At 44.4% G+C, this 21,625-nt stretch overlaps 1 protein-coding gene across 1 annotated transcript; it reads left to right on the top strand.

Annotated features, from left to right (window-relative positions):
- Positions 1 to 987: 987 nt before the first annotated feature.
- Positions 988 to 21,510, top strand: Ubc4 (ubiquitin conjugating enzyme 4). The gene is made up of 6 exons (XM_084602155.1): positions 988 to 1,065; positions 4,179 to 4,331; positions 7,033 to 7,115; positions 12,666 to 12,829; positions 15,737 to 15,801; positions 20,760 to 21,510. The coding sequence occupies exons 1-6, from the start codon at positions 1,003 to 1,005 to the stop codon at positions 20,829 to 20,831; spliced, it is 600 nt and encodes a 199-aa protein (XP_084458281.1). The 5' UTR covers positions 988 to 1,002; the 3' UTR covers positions 20,832 to 21,510.
- Positions 21,511 to 21,625: the final 115 nt, after the last annotated feature.

The raw sequence follows: 21,625 nt of genomic DNA, 5'->3' as shown, positions 1-21,625 counted from the left end.
ATCACTAATTGCAGCTTCATTTTAATTGCTACTGTCATCCTCAAGGTAACAAGAAAAATTATGTCGCGTTTTACGATGCTGGGCGTGGCGCAACTGGTTAAAGCGTTTGGCTGGGCATCGAAAGGATGGAGGTTCGATTGCCGGTGGAGACAGGATTTATTTATATGTAACTATCTTCCTCTAGGTAGACAAGGAGAATTATAATGTGCGTTTTGGTTGATGAGGTCATTTAATTGACAGCTATAGTGGGACAGGATGCCGGGCGCCGTGAGTATGAGTCATTTTGTACCGAAAGATAAGCCCGCCATTTCACTATTTCCAAAATTTATTTATTCATTGTCGGGTAGTTGTTTGCTTCGTTGGACAGTAAAACTACTTGCACGTTTTATTATAAGTCACTACATTACCTTTTATCTTCTGTAAATCATTTATGCTAGGAATATTAGGAAAGATAGTAGGAACTGATCACAATAATTTAGAAGACTATTAAAATTTTGTTTTCTCAGCGTAAGACTGATGACCTAAACCATGGTTTTCAGATGAATTAGCGAAAGCGGCAAAGGTTATTCCTTTTAAAGTGCTTAATTTGTGTTTTTATATGTGATAGACAGGGCGCACAAAGAAATGACAGGAGTGATCCTTAGCCGCTTTTCGCGCACATAGTTGAATACCGGAACCGAAACTAGTAGTACCAAAAACGTGAAACCATATAGCTTAGGAGCACATGACAAGACAAAACTTGTAAAATATAACTAACTGAAATATCATACAAAATTACGCACATGTTTTTATTATCATTATTTAAATTGTTATTTATACGTTTTAGCGCAGCTATATTTATTTTGTATCTACCTTGTATCCGCGATATCCGTCTCTGGTTTTTGTAATGGCCGTCGGCGAAGGCCGTCAACCCAGCTCCCAGCCGATCCAGCTGAGTTGCTTCATACCTTTGAAGTTTTCAGCTCTATAAAACATATATGGATATATGGATTCTACGATACGATGGCTAACATCGCCGTGCAGAGAATAAAAAGGGAATTTAAGGAAGTCGTCAAAAGCGAAGAGGTGAGCAGCCGCGCTGGTATAGATGCCGAGCGTTGGGGATGCATTTTCGAAGCTCCTGGCATTTTTTATCTGAACGTTGTTACTCCCCTATTCCTCAGCATTAGCCGAGTGTGTATCGTGAGATATCGTGGAAGGCGTTGCATATTGCTTAGATATAACGCTATACTATGGGATTTATTCTCGAGGCATAGCAAGGCTTCGAGGTCCTGCTTGTTATTTTACCTTGGTGCGTTACGTGGAGAAAGCGCAGTTTCTACCTGTGCGCGCTCTTATAGTGTGTTGGGAGCGAATCTCCGCGGTGCGGTGCGGTTGCGGTAGGCGCGAGTTTTGCCATGTCATTCAATGAAAGCCACGAGGCGCCGGTTCACCGGCGTTGTGGAGGTGTTCTGAGCTGCGAAATATCTCCCGTAACTCATTGAGGAAGCTCATATTCCTTTGTATTCGGGGCCCTTGGCCGTTGGGAGCTAATTACTGTTGATGCCCTTCTGACACGCTTCGCTTAATTTCAGTCGGAGTATCGAAACTAGCCCCACGAAGTCTCGCGAGGCGGTCTGCGCGGCGCGCTGTGAAGGCATGTGCTGATTTCCGCACGTGAGTTCGCCGTGCGGTAACCGCGGAGAAGCCAGCTTGCCTAAATCCCAAGGTCGCCTTCCCAGTCGGCCGAGCCTTCTGCCCGCCGGCGGTACATTTCTCGTGTTGAAGTGCACCTACCAACGTTTGCGCTTCAACTGTAGCACACTAACATCGCAAATTCGATATCTCGCGATTGATGTCCAGTTTGACCGGGTTTTTCCACGTGCGCCCGTGGTTTAACGCTGCGGATAGCCAGCCGCTTCTTGCTAGGGCACTGCCCCTTTGTAAATTACAACCAACGTCAAGGACGGCGGAATTAGCAGGCGAAACGGATGCCTTGTTTTTGTTGGCCCCACTCTTCACGTCGTTACAATGATTAATCAGCGCCAAGTTGCAGTTTTTTTTATTTGTATTTCCATGAGCTCGCACCGTAAACAAAAATAATGTTGGCATGGGTGATTTTACTTTAGGTACTACATCAAAATCTTCAAGGGAAGTGGAGATTCAGTACCATCTCTTGTTTTTGCTGGTGTTGTTGCCATTGGGTCTGTCAAGGCCATTCCTACTCGAGGCCTGTTGACTTGAAAGGGTGTAGTGCTAAAACAGGCAGCATACAGGAATATAGACAGGGCAGGCGTGACATGCACTGACTTCGCAGCATGATTCTTTATTTAATTAGTTTAAGCAGTGGGCATTAAAATAAAATTAAGGCACCTGATGATTACATACTAAAGTCTTGAAAGCTTGCATTACATTGATAACATATCTGTGTAGTGTGCAATCACCTAACCACAGCATTCTGAAAACATCCATTGCAATATACCATATCTTTCCATGCGAGATCGAATTTCAACCATGATGGGTGCTTTTCGATGGAGGCGAAAAGCAAGGTGCTTGTGTACTGCTCAATATCGGTGCACATTAAAGAACCATTGGGGGACGGAATACCCGAAGCCCCCCACTGTGACGTCTTTCATTGCCTCATTCGCTTTGGGATGTTAAACCCCCTGTACTAAACCTTCCATACCTTCCTGTTAACCCCGCTCGGGTGGCGCAGTTGTTACGGCGCTCGACTACTGTTCTCAAGGGTGCGGGATCGAATCCCGGCCTCAACGACCGCTTTTCGATGGAGGCAGAAAGCAAGGTGCCCGTGTGCTGTGCGATGTCAGTGCATGGTAAAGAACTCCAGGTGGTCGAAATTTCCGGAGTCTTCCACTATGGCGTCTCTGATAGCCTGAGTCGCTTTGGGACGTTAAACCCCACAAACCAACCAAAACCTTCCTGCTAATTTGTGTGACATGTTTGTGACAACAAATCTTACTTGGAATCTCATGGTAAAGTGAGAGGCAGGTTTTCTTGTGAGGTGGCCTGAAAAATTTTCTCTTGATGCTGCTAACTGCTTGCTGCATATTCTTGAATTCATTTACATTATATGCTGGCCAGGGCTATTATTGCTGGAGATACAAATGAAAAAGAGGCTATGACTATCAGCTTATGCTGACTGGCCCATATCCCATTGCATTGGATTTAATGCGAGAACCGTTGCGCGGTGTGTAACGCGCGTTTTGCCACATCAAAGGTGTAGTGAATATAGTGCAGTTATATCATACATATCACAGCGTGCAAATATATCACACATATCACAGTGTGCAGATACTCTGACGTTTCCATTTTACTTTCATTCTAATTTCTTCTGCAACAGGACGCCATGTGCTTTTCCAGATGTCAGTATGTAATATTACTAGTTCCTATTTATTTCATTCCCTATGTTGATTATAAATAAAGGTGTTCTTGTATAGTGAGTGCCAAACATTTGTAGATATTTCTCTATTATTTGTGGCCCTGCACTCTGAGATAGTAGCTGATATACTAGTGCGTACAGGTGTTAACATTTAATTGGTGATAGTTTGCACATGATTGATTTTTCTTTTATTCATTTTATTTATTTTTGCTAATCCTTTTAGTTTACAGAAAGAATTTTTAAGGCTCATGGAATGAAATCCCATTTGCGAGAGTTGTGCGCAAAATTTGTGCGCGAATCTGTGCGTGAGATCTGTCATATTCCGCGAGCTGTGTTCTTGTCTAGCGTTTCTGCCATCTGCAATCCCCCACTTGAATGCGCGCCCAGGAATGCAATGGGACAGGAGTGATGATGTACCAGCCAGCCTCACACTTGCTGGAGAAAGTGCGAAAGATTCTGCGCCTTTCCTTTAATGTAAACCAATTATAATTATATGTAGCACTGCAACAAACACTGATAAGAGGCAAATGATGAGAAGCAAATGATAGGAGAGGAAGAGTAGGCTTTGGCCATTCTCTTCTTAAGAGACCGTCTAATTTTTATGCAGTACTTGTTTGTTTCGATCATTGTACAAGTCATTGTAAGTGTTTAGTTATAAATGATCTGACAATATTGTGAAAATTTTTACACCTGCCTGTTTCTCTAGAGATTTTGATGTTTTTTTTCTTTTGTTTCTAGCTTGTTGTTTGGTGTTTGGTGTTTTTTTGCAACCATATGAACACTTGTGGTGATTTTGCAGGTTGCCAAGTGTGCCATCAAAGTAGAACTGGTGAATGACAACTACACGGAGCTGCGTGGTGAGATAGCCGGCCCGCCAGACACACCCTATGAAGGAGGCACTTTCGTCTTAGAGATCCACGTGCCAGAGACGTACCCATTCAACCCACCGAAGGTTAGCTGGCTATAGCAGCAGCATGTTGACATGGGCCAGTAAATAATGTTGTGGCATAGTGTCAAACTGAAGAACATGAAAGCATGACTTCGTAAAGTGTTAAGTTACTTCAGTTACATAAAATCAAAAACATTGGGGACATATATCTCTGCAGAATGTATTTTGTATCTGCAAGGACTGTTTAAAAGAAAAAAACTGATGAGCAGTAGTGACAATTGCCGATTTTAAGTGTGAAATATGCAGAGCTGGCCTAGCTCTAACTTCTAAGTGTGTTGAAATCGATGTCTGTGAGACGCTGCACTGCGTTGTTGGGAATAGTAAGACAGAGCTGCTCGGAATGTAACTGAGCTGCTTCCAGTTGTCACAAGTTTATTGGCCTGTATGACCTGGATAGCGCGAATATGGCAGCGTGAGTTTTTCAGTGTTTCAAAGATTCAATGCTGTAACACAATTATGAGCCAGGGGAGCCAGGTTCATTTCTGGGTCTGTTTCCAAGGAGGCAAAGCATGGTGCCAGTGTACCATGCAGTGTCAGTGCACATTAAAGAACACAAGGTGGCAAAATAGCCCGCGTTGCTTTGTGACTTTCAGCCTTGCAAACCAAACTAAAGCTGTTGTAAAATTCTATCATCGCACATTTTGTAGCATAGTGGTAGGTGTTACTGATGTGTAACGTTCCTCATGAGCATGCGAGCTATTCCCAGGGGGATTTTTAAAATTGTTACAGCTTAATAAAAAAATAGTATTGCACAGCAGGCACAAGATAGCAGTCTCATTGATGCGACTAAATAGCTGAAAATTTGTTACATCTTAAGTATATTTGCTTTATGCTACATGTCATAGTCACAGCCTTGAAGACTATAGATTTAAGACTGATCTAATTTGCAGAACTTCCTACAGTACAATAGGGCTTGAGATTTCCATCACTCATTTCGCTGCTTTTTTTTACCTCATTTTGAAACTGGCCGTTCAGTGTGTACCAGAACTGGGTTCATGGTGAAAAAAATGTGAAATGAATTGATGAATATTTCAGGACTTATTGCACTTTATACAATTGTGCAAATTGTGCTACTCTTAAATCATACAGTTTTCAAGACTATGCTTGTAACATGTAGCTGTGAAATGAATTGATGAATATTTCAGGACTTATTGCACTTTATACAATTGTGCAAATTGTGCTACTCTTGAATCATACAGTTTTCAAGACAATGCTTGTAACATGTAGCATAGTGTGGATAATTCAAAATATAATTAGCAGGTTTTATCTAATTAATCTCAATCAGGAGTGGTTTCTCGTTATCTTGTGTGCACAGAGTCCAGTGACGGTAACATTCATTTGACGAACAGTGTCATTTTTTGTTAAACCTATGGAGATAAAAGCCTTCATTTAGTTTAAAAAAGTACAGCAAAAAGTGTTGATTACAGTTCTTCGGTAGTCTGCGCATTGGCACTGTGTTAGTGCCATTTCTTGAACTGCTCTAGAAACTTGTGCAAGTAGAGTTGTAGCGACCCAAAAAAAAGGCATTTTTTTTTTTTTGCACATTCGCATTCTATAGGAATCACATTATCAACATCCAAAGTGCGGCAGACTTCAAAACATGTTTTTTTCACTTGTAATAATTGCTTGCTGTGAGGTGATGGAGTACTGGTGCATGCTCATTGTTTGCTCAAGTCTTGTCAGAAACACCCGAAAGTATCTAAACAAGCAGTGTTAGCATAGCCACTTGTGCCTAGTGCTAGAGAGTGGGCGACCAACTTTCCACGCTCTGGTGTGGTTGGGGCTCCAGTAGTACTGTTTAGAGGTCATGTGTTTTTAGATCTGCTTGGTTCTTCTGTTTTGTAATCATTTTTTTGCAGCAGTGGAAGTATTGAGGAAGTTGTTGCATATCTTATCATTTGACCACTTCCACAGCACTGAGGCTTCATTTTCATGCTGGAAATGGTCATAAGTGTTGCCTGCGGACGCAAAAGTGAAAATAGTGGTGCATCCACACGGAGGCAGAAATGGTTCTCCCTCCATGGGCACCTGAGTGACGGTTTATTGTCCCCTGATAATCAGTAACAAGTTGCAGTGAGATTGAGGTTATAGTAGTATAAAGCATATACTAGTAAATAACTTACATTTTGCTGTGTGCATTTATCTTCATCTGTTTTAACTGCATGGGTAAAAAAAAAACATACTTTTAACACGTGAGATCTGGTTATCATCATTATTACATCTTCACTTATACGCAGTGCAGGCTCACTTCAATTAAGTGCTGCTATATGAGTATTTGTTGTCGTGGAGAGATGTATGTGGTGCCAGCGTAGACATGCTTTGAGTGCTATCAAATGCTCATATCTCACATCAGATTTGTTAATTTCTGGCAATATCTCACAACATTTGGAGGGTATTTACTGTATGAGTGGATAGCATTGTTCGGTCCCATTGCTTGGTGCCATGCATGCAGCCACTGTATTACACAGGCAACTACTTTTACCATGCTTAAATTTCTTAATAGTATTGCTTGTGGCATTGGAAACAGTCTGGCTTCGATGCTGCAGTATGCCCACGATACTGTATTTTAGTTATCTTCATGTGTGATTGGGTGTCAGGGTCATTGGCGGAGTTGTGGGGCTGCAGCTTAGCATGAGGTAGTGTACTTGCGTTTGCGATGGCTTGAGGTTTTGGTGAAGAACTCCTCTGTCTTTCTCTGATGCAGGTTCGCTTCATCACAAAGATTTGGCACCCAAACATCAGCTCAGTGACAGGCGCTATTTGCCTGGATATTCTCAAGGACCAATGGTGAGGCCTTTGTCTCATTTACTGGTGCTAGTCCACTGTGCTTGTGCACTATGAATGCATAATGTACTTCTAATTTACAAATAAGAAGAACATATGTCAACTATTTTGTGACCCCCTCCCCTTTTGATATATCTGGGTTTAGCTGTAGTTTTGCCTGTCCTGGGTCACTCTGCAGTACTCTCATGTGCATGTCCTTCGAGTGTGAAAGAGAATGAAGTTTGAGCATTCAGCTAATGATTACTCTATAGTGCATATGATTAGCACACATTTAACGATTGAGCGTTAGTACCACCATGTCAAGGAAATTAACCGGTTTCATTGTTGTCGTCAGCATTTACTGCTGAAGCTTCACAGCGTCCAAAAATCGTGAGCTTGCCCCAACGCGATGGTGCAGTGGTAAGATGCCCGACTACTGTGCCGGAGTATCCAGGCTCGATCCCAACTGCCGGCAGCTGCGTTTCGATGGAGACGAAACAGAGTAGAGTCCATGGGCTGTGCGATGTCGGTGCAGCTTAAAGATCCCCAGGTGGCCGAAATTACTCCAGAGCCCTCCACTATGGCACCCCTTTCCCACCTTCCTCCCTTCCCTTATGGTGTGGTTTAGGTGTCCACAGAACAAGTGTGAGATACTGCGCCTTTCCTGTGAACCAATTCAATGCAGCGGCCACTTTTCAATGAAGGTGAAAAGCAAGGCGCTCGTGTGCTGTGTGTTGTCAGTGCAGGTTGAAATACCTCAGGTGGATGAAATTTCTGAAGACCTTCACTATGGTGTCTCTCATTGCCTGATATGTTTTGGGACCTTAAACCCCATTAACCAAACCATACCAAAAATCGCTTTCAACTTCAGTGGGGAAATACAAAATCTGTCATTTTGTGCAAACTTGTTATTCCCTTTCGCATTTAGGAGACCTGCACTTTTATTGAGAGAAATAAGTGCTGGCAATGCTTTTCTCTTTCTGATACTATGTCCTTTTTTTTTAATTATATTGTTTAAGTATATTGTATTACGCATCTTGTCAGGGTCAGGCTGAACACCGGAAGCATTAACCAAGTGACCAAGCACTTTGATTTCCCGATGGCTGAAACTACATTTCTTTGAGTTGAGTTGAAGGCCGGCGCGGCGGAATAGCTCGAGAATGGTAGAAAGGCGAGAGAGGTGGCTGTCAAAAGTGGATGAGAAAACAATGAAGTCGTCTAAATAACAAAGACAAGTCGTCCACTTGAAGCCGCGCAGCAATGAGTCCATCATCCGTTCGAAAGTTGCAGGGGCGTTACATAGGCCAAAAGCCATGACTTTGAATTGATAAAGGCAGTCAGGGGTGATGAACGCTGTTTTTTCACGGTCTCTCTCGTCGACAGAAATCTGCCAGTAGCCGGAACGAAGGTCGATGGATGAAAAGTAGCTGGCTCCGTGCAAACTATCAAGCGCGTCGTCGATGCGCGGAAGAGGATATACATCTTTTTTGGTTATCTTATTCAAATGACGGTAGTCAATGCGGAATCTCCAACTGTTATCCTTCTTCTTGACCAACACGACAGGGGATGCCCAGGGGCTACTGGAAGGCTCGATTATGTCGTTCGCTAACATCTTTTCGACCTCCGTTTGAATGACGCGTCGCTCGGCAAGCGAAACGCGATAGGGCCGCCTGTGAATAGGACTGGCGTCACCGATGTCAATGCGGTGGGTGACAACTGTCATTTGACCCAATGGGCGGGTACCGAAGTCGAAAAGGTCACTGTAGGTAAAGAAAAGTTTGTGTAACTCAGCGGCGAATTCAGGTTGCAGATCAGCTGCAATCATGCCGTTAAGCAGATCAGGGCGCGATGTGGACGACGAGGGGGGTTGTTGGCAGGGACGGCAGTTGTATGATCTGTAGACAGAGCTGAAAAGGCACAATCGGTAATCGGGGACAGCGCAGCTAATGAAATTCCCTCGGGCAGAACTTGAGTTGAAAAGCTGAAGTTAAGGACAGGGAGAGTGGTGCGGTTCTGGGAGATGTGTACAATTAGATGAAGGGTGACGTGCCGCTGCAGCATGACATCAGTAATGGGACAAGCGAGATAATCGCCATCTGGGACGGGTGGAAATGGCGACATAGGGATGTAAACGGCAGTTTCAGGAGGAAGGCGGCTAAATTGTGCTGATCGAAGGCGGGGTGAGCAGGAGGGGTCTTGAGAGCAGAGTGGAAGGTCCAAGCGAAGTAGGCCGCTAGAGCAGTCAATAAGGGCAGGGTGGGCTGTTAAGAAGTCAATGCCAAGGATAATGTCGTGGGGGCATTCATGTAGGACAGTGAACAACACTGGGGCATGATGGTCAGCAATTGTAACTCGTGCCGTACACATGCCAACCACAGCAGCAGGGCTGCCATTGCCGACGCGAACTGTGGACGAGACGGCTGGCGTAAGGACTAGGCAACGGCGAAATGAGGAGCTGAGAACGGACAGTTGGGCGCCTGTATCAATTAGAGCAGAAACGGGAACTCCATCCACAAGGACGTCGATACGGTTATTTTGTAGGGCTGGGGTCAACAGAGGTTTTTCGGTCCGGGTCATAAATGCAGCGTCACCTCCGGGAGCTGCATTGGCTAGTTTTCCGGTACGTGGCCAGAATATGACGGTGGCGAACTGCGGCGAGGAAGAGGAGAACGCGAACGTCGTGCTTGCGGGGATGGTGAACGGTTGGCAGCACGGACAGTGGAACCGGGGTCAGCAAGGGTCTGGTCGGGGCGAGGTGGGGAATAGCGAGAGGCATAGTCTCCGCGGCGGTCGACGTAGGTGTACTGACTAGATGGCTTGTACCAGCGACTACGGCAGTGGCGGGAAATGTGGTCAACGTGAGAACAAGTAAAACAGATGGGACGGTTGTCGTGGGTACGCCATTCATTTGGGTTGCGGTAACGATATCGGGGCGAGAAACCGGCGTTTGTTGAGGTGGCAGCAATTACTGGAGGGGCAGGTCCTGAATCCGTGGTGTCGGTGGTGCTGGTAGAAGGGAGGCCCATATTTGCAACCTCTTGGCGAACAACAGCCTTAATAAGTGATATGGTAGCCAGGGCGTTGTCGGGTGTATGCGACAGCGAGGCCGCGGGAGTCATTGCCTCAAGCTCTTGGCGGACAATGCGTGTCAAAGTGCTGTCATTAGCAGGCGGTCGAGGAGTCGGGATATCAATACAGGAGGAGCTAGCAGCCGTGTTCGGCAGCCGGTCAAAACGGTGAGATATGCGCCTCTGTTTCGCCTGCTCGAAACGTCGGCACACCTGTAGCACAGAGTCCACGGTGGAGCAATCCCTGCACAACAGGAGGTTGAAGGCATCGTCGGCAATGTCTTTTACTATATGGCCGACTTTATCCTCCTCAGGCATGCCTTGGTCAACTTTGCGGCATAGAGACAGGATGTCTTGGATGTGAGATAAGACTCCGTAGACGTTTGGGCGCGAGAGGCGAGCGCTTTTTTGGCGGCAATGTGGCGGCCAATAGGCTTTCCGAATAGGTCGTGCAGCTTCTGTTTGCAAATATCCCAAGATGTTAGCTCGTCTTCATGGGTTTCAAACCACACCCGCGCGGTCCCAGCCAAGTAAAATATTACATTCGCGAGCATGAGTGTGGCATCCCACCTGTTGTGCTTGCTCACGCGCTCGTATAGGGCTAGCCAGTCGTCTACGTCGACGTCGTCGGTCCCGCAGAAGGTTCCGGGGTCACAGGGGTGGGCCATTACAACAGCGGGTGCGGCGGCTGTAGAGGTAAAGGCGTCGGTAGTCATCGTGGTGGTTCCGATGTGGCGGCCGCTGCAGAGATCCAGCTTGTGACAGGGGATCGAATAGATTCACCTCCACCAAGAGATGTTACGTGGAAGATTTACAGTCCCAAAGCTGTCCGCACAATAACGTTGATGAGGGCACCGATTTTACAACACTCAGCGTCGTCGTCTTCTCCGAGTCTGTTGCACTTCTTCATCCTCATCACGAACAGCAAATACAGCTAAGTAACAATATTTTCGATTTGATGACAGTATTGCACTCCACTTTTTTTCACTCTTCACAAGCACAAATTACTTTTGCTTTAATTCTTGGGTTCTCCAATCTCTGGAGTGCTTTCTGCAAATGAGCCACCCAATGGAATGCTTGTAAGAGCTGCTAGAGTTAATTTTTGGAGCTGCAGAGCTCTTTCTGCACTCAAGAGGTTCGCTCTCCGCCTTTGGACAGTTTGTGTGTTCACTCAGTTCATGAGGAACACGTCAAACCATATGCTTCTAGCTTCTGGAACAAACAGACTAGAATGTACCATTTTTTTGAGTGTCTGTGACTTTGTTGTCACCTGTACACTGATGTTTCAGCCCACTTAGAGGACTTCAGTCTCGCTAGACCAAGTGTATGCACCAGTGGCAGGTTTAGATGACTCCCCTTTGTTTCATCATGGGAAAATGCTTCCTCTTGCACTTACAGCATAGGCAATTATTTGCACTGGCAGTGATAGCTTGTGACATTGTTGGATGCAAACAAATTGATGCCAGTTTTGTTTTGTTTTACTGTGTGTTGTGTTTTTTTTTTTTTTTTGCCTTCTTTTAGTTCTCTGTGAGAGAGATGCAGAAGGACTTCACCAGGAGGGCAGTGATAGCATCTGTTGGTGGGACGGAGGTGGTCACTTATTTTCGGCAGCTTCGACAGCAAAAAAAAAAGGCAGATGTTTAGGCTCTTTTGTTCAAAACGCCAAGCTGCCACTATGCTGCTGGCTCTCATTTGCAAATTCTTTTAAGGTCTGCGGTAAATACTGTATAGTGCAGTATTGCAGTACTATTGCAGTACCTGGGCTACCACACTTATTGCAACGAGTGCATAGTCAGGTCACCTTGTATCTGCCTGTGCAGAAGTTGTGCTCTGGAAAGGCACTTTCGAAACATTTTTGTTGGAGTAGGAAGAATGCTTCTGAAACAAAGCACAGTTCCTTTTTATCAGCTCATCATCACTGCCTAGATTTTATAGAAAACTTAATGCCTCATTTTGGACAACCTTCAGTTACAGTAGCAACTAACTCTGTATATGTTTCTTGTTATTATTTTTTTATTTACTGCTTTGCTTCAAAGGCTTTTGCTTGTGTAATTCAGTTATACTGCTGTGCATAGCAGTGCCAGTGTATGTGCCTTTCTTGACAAGCATCATGATTTGCCACTGCAGCAGTGTGGGTAAAAGGCTCTTCAAAAATTCAGGGATCTTTTGTCTTTTCTTTTTTTGGCAGTGGCATTGTTGTAAAGGAGCACATAGGGATTCCTGCTGTGATTTCTGTTTTGTGTCTGCTGCCTTGAGGCTTGTTTTGGGAGCACAATAACTTTTTTCTTTTTGCGGTATAGCAGAGAAGCCAGTGTTCGTTGAAACCAAGAATCAAGGCTTACTGACAACCCAAAACAAGTTATTTTTGCACCAGCAAATTGGGCACAAAAGGGACCGTTCCTCCCATTCTGATCAAACTGCTCACTTTGCCTCACAGTTGTGGCAGGTGGCCTTGTGAGAGGGCCAGGTGTAATGATGCCTTCTTTGTGTCTCTCTGTTCGTTCAGGGCAGCCGCGATGACCCTTCGGACAGTGCTGCTGTCACTGCAGGCGCTGCTGGCTGCGGCGGAGCCAGACGATCCCCAGGATGCCGTAGTGGCTCGCCAGTTCAAGGAGAACCCCGAGATGTTCAAGCTGACTGCTCAGCATTGGGCCCAGGTCTACGCTGGGGGTATGCTCAGCAGCTGGACACGCCTCTACTCTCGTGTGCTCCATGATTGTGTTCAGGGGCTCATTCGTGCCATTTTGAACAGATAAATTCAGGGGGTTTGCGGAGCATTAAGCTATGAAGTTTGTAAGCACAATGGCTAGCTTTCTAACTACAGGAGAATGATGCTTGCTATTTCTATTTTGCGATGTCAAAGGAGGAAAGGTACTGAAGGGACGTTTTACTGGCATCACTGTGTGGTGTTGCTTTGTGGCAGCCATGCTTGTTGCACTTGGGCAGTGATGAAGGAGCAGAAGCTAGTTGGGCTCTTGGCAGAATGAAACTTCGTCCTGGGGGGGTTCACCTTATGGCCTGGTCGCATCGAGCTCAGTCATCCTTAGCGGCAGTGGCATCAAGGCAACAATTTCCTGTTACAAGATTGTTGTGCGTTAATGGCCATTGTGATTTGTATGCATATGTTTTTGAAATATATGTACCCAAGCCTGTATGCATGTACCATACATATCTATCAAGGTCTAACAGAGGTGAGCAAGGTTTGCTCAGGAGGATGGTAATGAGTGTGATGAAGTGATTGTAAGAAAACAAAAAACTGTCCCAGAGACCTAAGGGGTCCCAAATATAATTTACTTTCTCGGTATTTTCATTTGATTTCTTTTCTTTATATTTACAAAAGGAAGTCTAGGGAAAAGGTGCTAAGTGAAGCTAGCATGGGGATGCCTTCTAGCAAGATTAGCTGGCATCGTAATGCAGGTAAATTAAGGTGCATGGGACACCTATTACCCCAGAATTGAAACTTGTACCACTTGGGAAATAGTGGGTGCTCAAGTTTATATCTTGCACATCGGACTGTCTTGGGCAGCCTTTGACGGAAAATTAAGTTTCGGATTGCAGAAATGACACCCACACCCATTCAGATGAGAGGCTTTTGCTACCAAAAAAGCAGTGCTTTTTGCCCAGTGCAGCTAGTGTGGTTCGTTTAACTTCTCATGTGCTACCAACCAAAGTCACATAAGTGGATTGGTTAGGCCTTATAATTACTGAGAAAGCAGGAGCAGCGGAAAACACAAGCAACACGACGTAAATTTTAGATTTTGAGAAATCGAGGTATCAAATTCTTTTTGTAGATGACGGCGACAATTGACGGTGAAGATTTGGACTTGACTGATAAAGACGTAAAAACATAGGGGTACAAATTGACATTCACCACCCAGAAAAATGGGGGGCCTTCAAATCCTTTTGTAAATTCACTAGATGACTCAGAGAAGTTATTTATTTCGTTCAGACATGTGCGCTAGAAAGGAGATTGAAGTCGTGAAAGCATTTTTGCAGACTGTAGCATGTTGTTTTAGTGGCAGTTTGCCTTGTCAGCAGCATGTAACGAGGGGTCTTGCGCATGCAGCCTGCAGGTCCGGTACACCAACTGGGGAAAGGGGATTGTAGGAGGGTGAGATTTCTCTGCATGATCAGTTCAGGCAGAGGGCCCTTGACACTCGTTTGTGGTACTGTGACTCCGGATTTAGTGCGAAGATGGAACTGCAGAGATGGTGGCGCTGAGCAGTGGAGGTTCGCTGCAGTGCTAGTTTTGCGGCCAGTTCCCTAGGCTGATTAGAGTTTGCTGATCCCCGAGCACAAAACAAACTATGCGCTATGAGCAAGGCTCCTTGAGTGTTCTCCATCCGCATTCTTCCAATTTCTGCTTCTTTCTTCCTGCCAGCACAATTACACTATCCACATTGCCACAGTGACTCTTGAAGTAATGCGCATATTGCTCGAGGACGAAAGTTGAGCACTGCCTGTTAATTAGTATTGCAGCTTTTTGTATGTACTCCTACATTGTGGCAACAAAGAAGTGCCTTCTAGAATTTCGCAGAAAGTAGTGGCTACGGCTAGAGAGAGTCTGCTCCCTTAAGGTGCATACATAGGGGGACGTGTCCCAGTCCGTAATTATTTCCCGATAGTGCCGCAGTCTTATTCACTGCTTTGGTTGTGTTATGCAAAAACTATCATTATTGTCAATTTCTCATTGCTTATTTTCTGATGTGCGTGAGGGGGTCACTATAACTTTAACTGTTGCCTAGTGAGCACCATTGACGTTTTCACCTGCAAAGACACTGAGACTGAATGATGCAAATTTAGGCAGGACAAAGAAAAAAAAATAGTATAGTGATGTCTCAGTGTCTGTCAGCGAACGTTGTTGACGCGGAGCCTAAAATACTGCCTCTGAGCATGCAATGACTGTGCACGGTGGAGGCATTAACAGGCAAATTCCTTGCATCACAGATTTCACTGCCCACATGATCACTGGTGGAGCAGTAGCCTGAATTTGGTGTCGTGTAGGTGCTGACTGAAACTGCTGGTATACAATGGCTTGTGATTGGTTAGCTGCACTCTGGCTATTTGAGCTTATTTTCATAACTGCTATTCCTACAAAAATTTTTTGAGGCAAAAATGGTAATCTCCAGACGTTTTGGATCTATATTCTTTCAGTTTGTGGTGGTGCCCCTTTTCCAAAAAGCAAGTCGGGCATTGCCACAGCTTGTCTTAACAGGTGTTTGCAATTCATACATTGTGTTGTCATGGAGCATAGATAAAATTCTTTCTGTTCTAAGGGCTTCGAAATATTGAAGAAAAGGTTGAATGTTCTATTTCACCTAAATTAACGTTGTGGCAGAACAGATGTGTTTTTGTCAACAAGTGCTTTACCGTCTTTTTCTGACAGTAACTGTAATGTGATGTTCTGAAGCCAAGGTGTTCTTATTATGCTTTCATAGTGTCTTAATGATGCTGCCAGTTTCCATCTGTTAGTCATCTGGTACGGTGGTCGCATGCAGCTCGGTGAGCATAGAACTTGCAAGTTGCCCAAAAAGGTGACTACAGCCACTTGCTGTGTTCCCGTTTCGAATTTTTCAGGTCCAAAGCACTTCCCTGACTTCGACGCGAAGATCAAGAGGCTCCTGGACATGGGAGTTGAAGAGGTTGGTTTCGTGCCTTTGCTTGGTACTATTTATTTGCTTTCTTATCGAGCAGCGCAAAAATTAGATTGCTGCTTTGTTACTGTGGTATGAGCAGTCTTGAGTGTTGCTTAACAGAGTTGATGCGGGTACAGTAGAGTAAAAGCAAAGCTCACTCAGCAGCACTGCAGAAGAATGGTGTGTCGAATAAAACCAAAATTATGCAAGGAACATCTTTCTTCTAATCGAGTTAGTCATTGTACATTTCTGTTTGTGCCTGTTGCAGCAATCAAAAATCTTGGTGGCTATTGGTGGAGAATTTACTTCAGCTTGGGTTTGTCAAAAGTGCCACAAAAAAAAAAAACTACAAAAGTTCACATGTAATTATGGCCTGCAATATAATATGGTGTGCAATTTAGGCATAGCAAGAGTGAGAGAAAGCTCTGATTGGTGTATCATGCGAATGATGAAAGCTCACTTAAAGTAGTTACAATAAAATGATTTGTTTGATCTCGATAATTTCGCTAAGTCACGCTAGGAGCCCAGTTCTGGCCGACGCGCATGTAAGTTGATGGCTTTGAACGCTAGTTAACTCGGACACGATCAGGGGTGTACTGGGTAATTCAGACAGGGGGTCACATCGAGGTAGTTATTATCCACAAAGCCACCAATGGTCAAAACAGACCTCCACAAACCTGAATTGCATGGAGCAGTGGTGCCTGCACAGTAATAGACATGGGCTGTATGGCAGGTGCGATGATAGTAGAAAGGCTTCCATTGCTGAAACGCAGCCCAGCAGCATAGTTCGCGTCGGTGCTCAAATTCATGCAGTTCCACCATTGGCATCGGACGTGTTCATTGGCCAGGCCTGCCTTTTTGGATACTAATTTGCACTTAATGGTCTTGTATTTTGGATGCCTTCATATCATTTTAACACCTGTGCATAGTTTTCCCTCTTTCATGCTAGTTCTTTCTTTGCCGTTACGCTAAACCATCACATTTTGATGACCCTTTGCTGCACGGTTAGTGCGATGAAGCATCCTGAAAACTCGACGGGGATAGAATGTGTGGCGGGGAAACTTGGCAGTCTGCCAGCGACCCTGACTCCTTGCTGGCACTAATCCTTCACGGTTCGACGCCGTAGCCGCAGTGCAGATCCTTCACGAGCAGCCTGGGTCGCATGTGAAGCTTTATCGTACAACACTCTGAATGACACTAGACGAGCGCACATTTTGGGAGCTATGGAAGAACCATGGTGGAAGCAAGTAATATGCTCACTACCATCGCTGCCGCGAGCTGGTGCAGACGGCGTGAAGCTCGTTACTGCGAAACTGAAACTATGTTGTCAGCCTATTAAGATGAGGCATGTCAACCTTAAGAATTAGAGCTGTGACCCTTGATCTGCGGTGCAGTAAGTTGCCATGATGGCGGGCTTGGGCGAGAGAGGACAAGCAGGAGTTGCCTACTCGAAGGAGCATTTATTTCTCTCAAGCAAATATACACATCAGCAAGTACACCACTACCACATTGAGGGAGCATTCCAGCATTCAGTTCCATCTGAAAAATGGATTGTGAAAAAAGGAGGTGCCGCCTTAAATCTTCCGCCCTGCTCTATGCATTCTATTTAAATGGCATCATGCACCAACCATCGGGACCCACGGAGTTTATCGTATACTATCCTGCTGCTTTGCTTGCATTGACGGAGTGAGCATGGGTGCTGATGAAGGAGCTACTTCATCTGTCATTTGGCATCAGGTTGTGCATGTTACATCACTGGCAGTGCATTCTCTGGGAAAGAGTGGTAGCGGCTGTTGCACCACTATCGCTGAATTGTTAGGGAAGCCATGAGGAGGAAAAATAACAAAATAAGTGCTGCTTAGAGTCACAGCACCGGTCAGATGAGCCCCATCGATTTGCACTGTCATGCAATTTGGCCATCACTTCTCTAGGCTTTTGCTTGTAATCATATACCTGCTTATTAGAGCTCTTGGAATGGAATGTCTGAAAAGAAATCTGAACGTCAGTAAAAGTTCTACTGAGTGTAAAATGCAGCGTGGCTGTCGCTGTGACAGGAAAATGGCCGACAAGCGTGACATCACTGGTAGAGCTTTCAAAACATTAGGTAAATTAATATGTCCTGAACTTTGTTATAATGCATAATACATAAGATGAATTATGTATGCTTTAGAGAACATTTGGTAATCGGGTGGTGGAATCAAAGCCTCAAAGCTGTGGTTCCGAGTCAGACATGCTACCCCTAGGGCACCCTTGAATGTTTGTTAAATCTGGCGGAAGGGAGGCTTTATGTGGGAGTGTCACATCACGTGGTGAAAAAAGAAGAAAGAAGAAAAAAGGAGGAGAAACTAAACCAGTGTCTTCTGACAAAATAGAGGTCTGCCGAGGGCCCTTAAGTGGCCGTTGTTACTCTTTGATAAAAATCTTATTGCATCGTGCTCATTATGCTAAACTTAAGTGGCCCCCATTCTTATTTAAGGCGAAAACCTTATGTGTTACATTAAAACAAAGCCTATAGTTGTAGACTGCGTTGTGGTACAAAAAGATCCTAGCCACATTTTGCCATGTCCGCCACTCTCTCAAGTGCAGAGGGAAGTGATGCCAGCAGCTTCAGATTGAGCAAACGTAATTGGTTTCGACATAATTAGTTTGTTAAAGGACAAAGCAAGCAATGCCATCACGAATATGGACAAGATAGTCAAAGTGGCCGACGAGCTCTGTACTGATCTACACAGTAGCCGAAGTAAGGACAATAATGAGATTGGCAGTAGTGAAGATCAGTCAGACGTTCCACCAATGACGAAGGATGTGGTTAAAAGAAAGTTTTAGAAACTATGAAAAGGGGGAAAGCAGCTGGGAAGGATCAGGTAACTACAGATTTGTTTAAGGACGGGGGAGATATCGTGCTAGGAAAACTGACCACCCTGTATGCGCAATGCCTCACGTCGTCGACGGTACTGGAATCATGGAAGAATGCTAACATCATCTTAATTCATAATAAAGGGGACGCTAAGGACTTGAAAAATTACAGATCAACCAGCCTACTATCCGTTAACTACAAGGTACTATTTACTAAAGTAATCGCTAGCAGAATGAGAACAACCTTAGACCTAACCAAGCAGAAGATCAAGCAGGTTTTAGGAAAGGGCACTTAACTATTGATCATATTCATACCATCAACCATGGGATAGAAAAATGCTTGAAATATAACCAGACCTTTATGCATAGCATTCATTGATAACGAAAAAACATTTGACAAGTAGGGACATCGGCACTCATGCAGGCACTACGAAATCGAGGCGTAGACGAGTCAAATGTGAAAGTGCTGGAAAATATATATATATACATATATAGCAAGCATTGTTCTGCATAAAGAAACAAAATTTCCATAAACAAAGGGGTTAAGCAAGGAGACATGATCTTCCCCAGTACTGTTCACAGTTTGCTCAGAGGAAGTATTCATAACTTTGGAATGGGAGAAGTTGAGTGGATGGAGAATACCTCAGTAATCTGCGATTCGCTGATGACATTGCCTTGCTAGGTAACTCAGGGAATGAATCGCGAAAAATGATTGATTACCTAGACAGGAAAAGCGGAAAGGTAGGCCTAAAAATCAGTATGCAGAAGACTAAGATAATGTTCAACAGCCTAGGGAAGGAACAGCAGTTTGCAATAGGTAGAGAAGCATCGGAAGTTGTAGATGAATATGTCTACTTAGGACAGGTAGTAACCGCAGGCCCAGATCATGAAAGGGAAATAACTAGGAGAATACATTTGCGATGGAGTGCATTTGGCCAGTACTCGCAGGTTATGACTAGCAGCTTATCGGTATTGCTCAGGAGGAAAGTATATAACAGTTGCATTTTACCTGTACTCGCCTATGGAGCTGGAGCGTAGAGGCTAAAGAAAAGGGTTTTACTTAATTTGAGGGCAGTGCAGAGGGCTATAGAGCACAGAATTTTGGGTGTAACATTAGGAAATAGGAAGCATGAAAAGTGGGTCAGAGAAATAATTTGAGTTAATGACATTCTAGTGGAAATCGGGAAGAAATGGACGTGGGCATGGCATGTGGTGCAAAAAGAGTACAACCGATGGTCGCTTAGGGTAACAAATTGGATTCCAAAGGAAGGAAAGCATAGCAGGGGTGGACAGAAAGTTAGGTGGACGGATGATGTTAAGAAGTTCGCAAGGTTCAACTGGATGCAGCTAGCACAGGACTAGGCTAATTGGAGAAATATGGGAGAGGCATTCACCTTGCAGTGCGTATAGTCCGGATTATGATGATGATAATGAATTGGTTTTGAGGTAAGGAAAGGTGCAATATTAAACTCACCTTGAAACAATTACGTCTCTGAAGAAAAGTGTCCTAACCACTGAACCACAGCGGTGGGTAGAGATTTAGCGGACAGCATGAGCTGAATGCAACGGAAGGTGGTGGAAGAAGCAGACGGCCTCACCTGCCACATGACTCAGCGCTCAGGTGATAGCACGGTCTCTGCATAGGGCTGCATGGCCATGTGCATGTCACACACGCACACCGGTACTATACGAGCTGAAAGTACTTCACTACATTTTGAAAATGTCACTCAAGACATCTATTCCTCAAGATTATTTTGCTTTCACATTTGTACGTGTAAGCAGCCTTAAGTGTTTCTGCCAGTTCCTCCATGTGCTTTGTTGCTTCTGAAATTGGTGTCAACTTTTAGCTATTCTGTTTTACTTGGCCTCGACATGCTGCCTCAAACTAAGAGGTGCATGGCACAAGTTTCTTATGCAAGTGTTTACGGACTGCAAGCAAATATCATTTTTGATGTTCTTGCTTTGGAAAACAACCATGCTTTAGTTTTGGGTGCCATGTTGGTGGAGTGGGTTTTACATTGTGGAAACATGCTTGCTGTGACTTGACAAAATACTAGCCTTCCCAAATAATGTTTAACATTGCTTTCTTTTTTCATTTTATTTTGCAGCACCGTGCACGTGTTGCACTGTCATCATACTCGTGGGACCTTGAGAAAGCCACAGAAGCCATATTCAGCTAAGGCTGGATGAAAGAAAAAAAAAAAGAAAAAAAAGAAAAGAAACATAACCGGGACTGTTTGATTCAGTCTATATTTCTTCCCATCTTTTTCTCTCTCTCTTCCTTTGGTGCTTCTGCTCAGGGCGTCAGCTCTTGTGACAGAATGAGCACTTCACTCAACGCCACTTGCTCCTCATGTTTTTAGGGGATCCGCTACACAGTGTGAAAGGAATGCCAGTTTACCTTTGATCCAAACAGAGAGGTGTGCCTTTGGCGAATTTCGCAGTTATTGTACAATTATAGATCCCGGTAACATCTGCACTAAGTCTGCAATGGAGCACTGTAATATTGTGCTTAAATAGACCTGATAATGGAATTCCATTCCTGGAGACTGCCTGCTTAACTGTTCAATTGTTTTTGTGGCTTGGACAGAATCATAGCTATACATGTGCTGAATTTGATATGTACACTCTAGAAGTTATTTAAGAAATTGTGCTTGAAAAAAAAAAAATTGCCTGCAATCCAGGCTCTTTGTGTGGACTTGATAAAGCATTTTCATTTTCCTCATTGGAAATTGCATGTTTACCTAAGAGTGCTGAAGAAGTTCTATTTTTCTATTGAGAAACTTTGAAGATGCCCTCTTTTGCCCTGTTTCTTTTGTCGTTGTGAATGATGAGCATTAAAGGTGTGCTTTTAAATGATTCCCTTTGCTGAGTTCTGTTGCTTACTGCCGCTGAGTATGCTGCAAATTTCGCTGCTCATTCTTAGGCAGTTGCTCAGTTCAGTTCAGTCCAGTCGTGTCCGACTCTTCGTGAC

This window comes from Amblyomma maculatum, chromosome 4, assembly GCF_055883805.1.
Source record: "Amblyomma maculatum isolate TAMU_Amacu chromosome 4, ASM5588380v1, whole genome shotgun sequence".
NCBI classification, from domain to species: Eukaryota; Metazoa; Arthropoda; class Arachnida; order Ixodida; family Ixodidae; genus Amblyomma; species Amblyomma maculatum.
The sequence above is the reverse complement of the archived record's forward strand: the minus strand, read 5'-3'. Positions and strand labels throughout refer to the sequence as shown.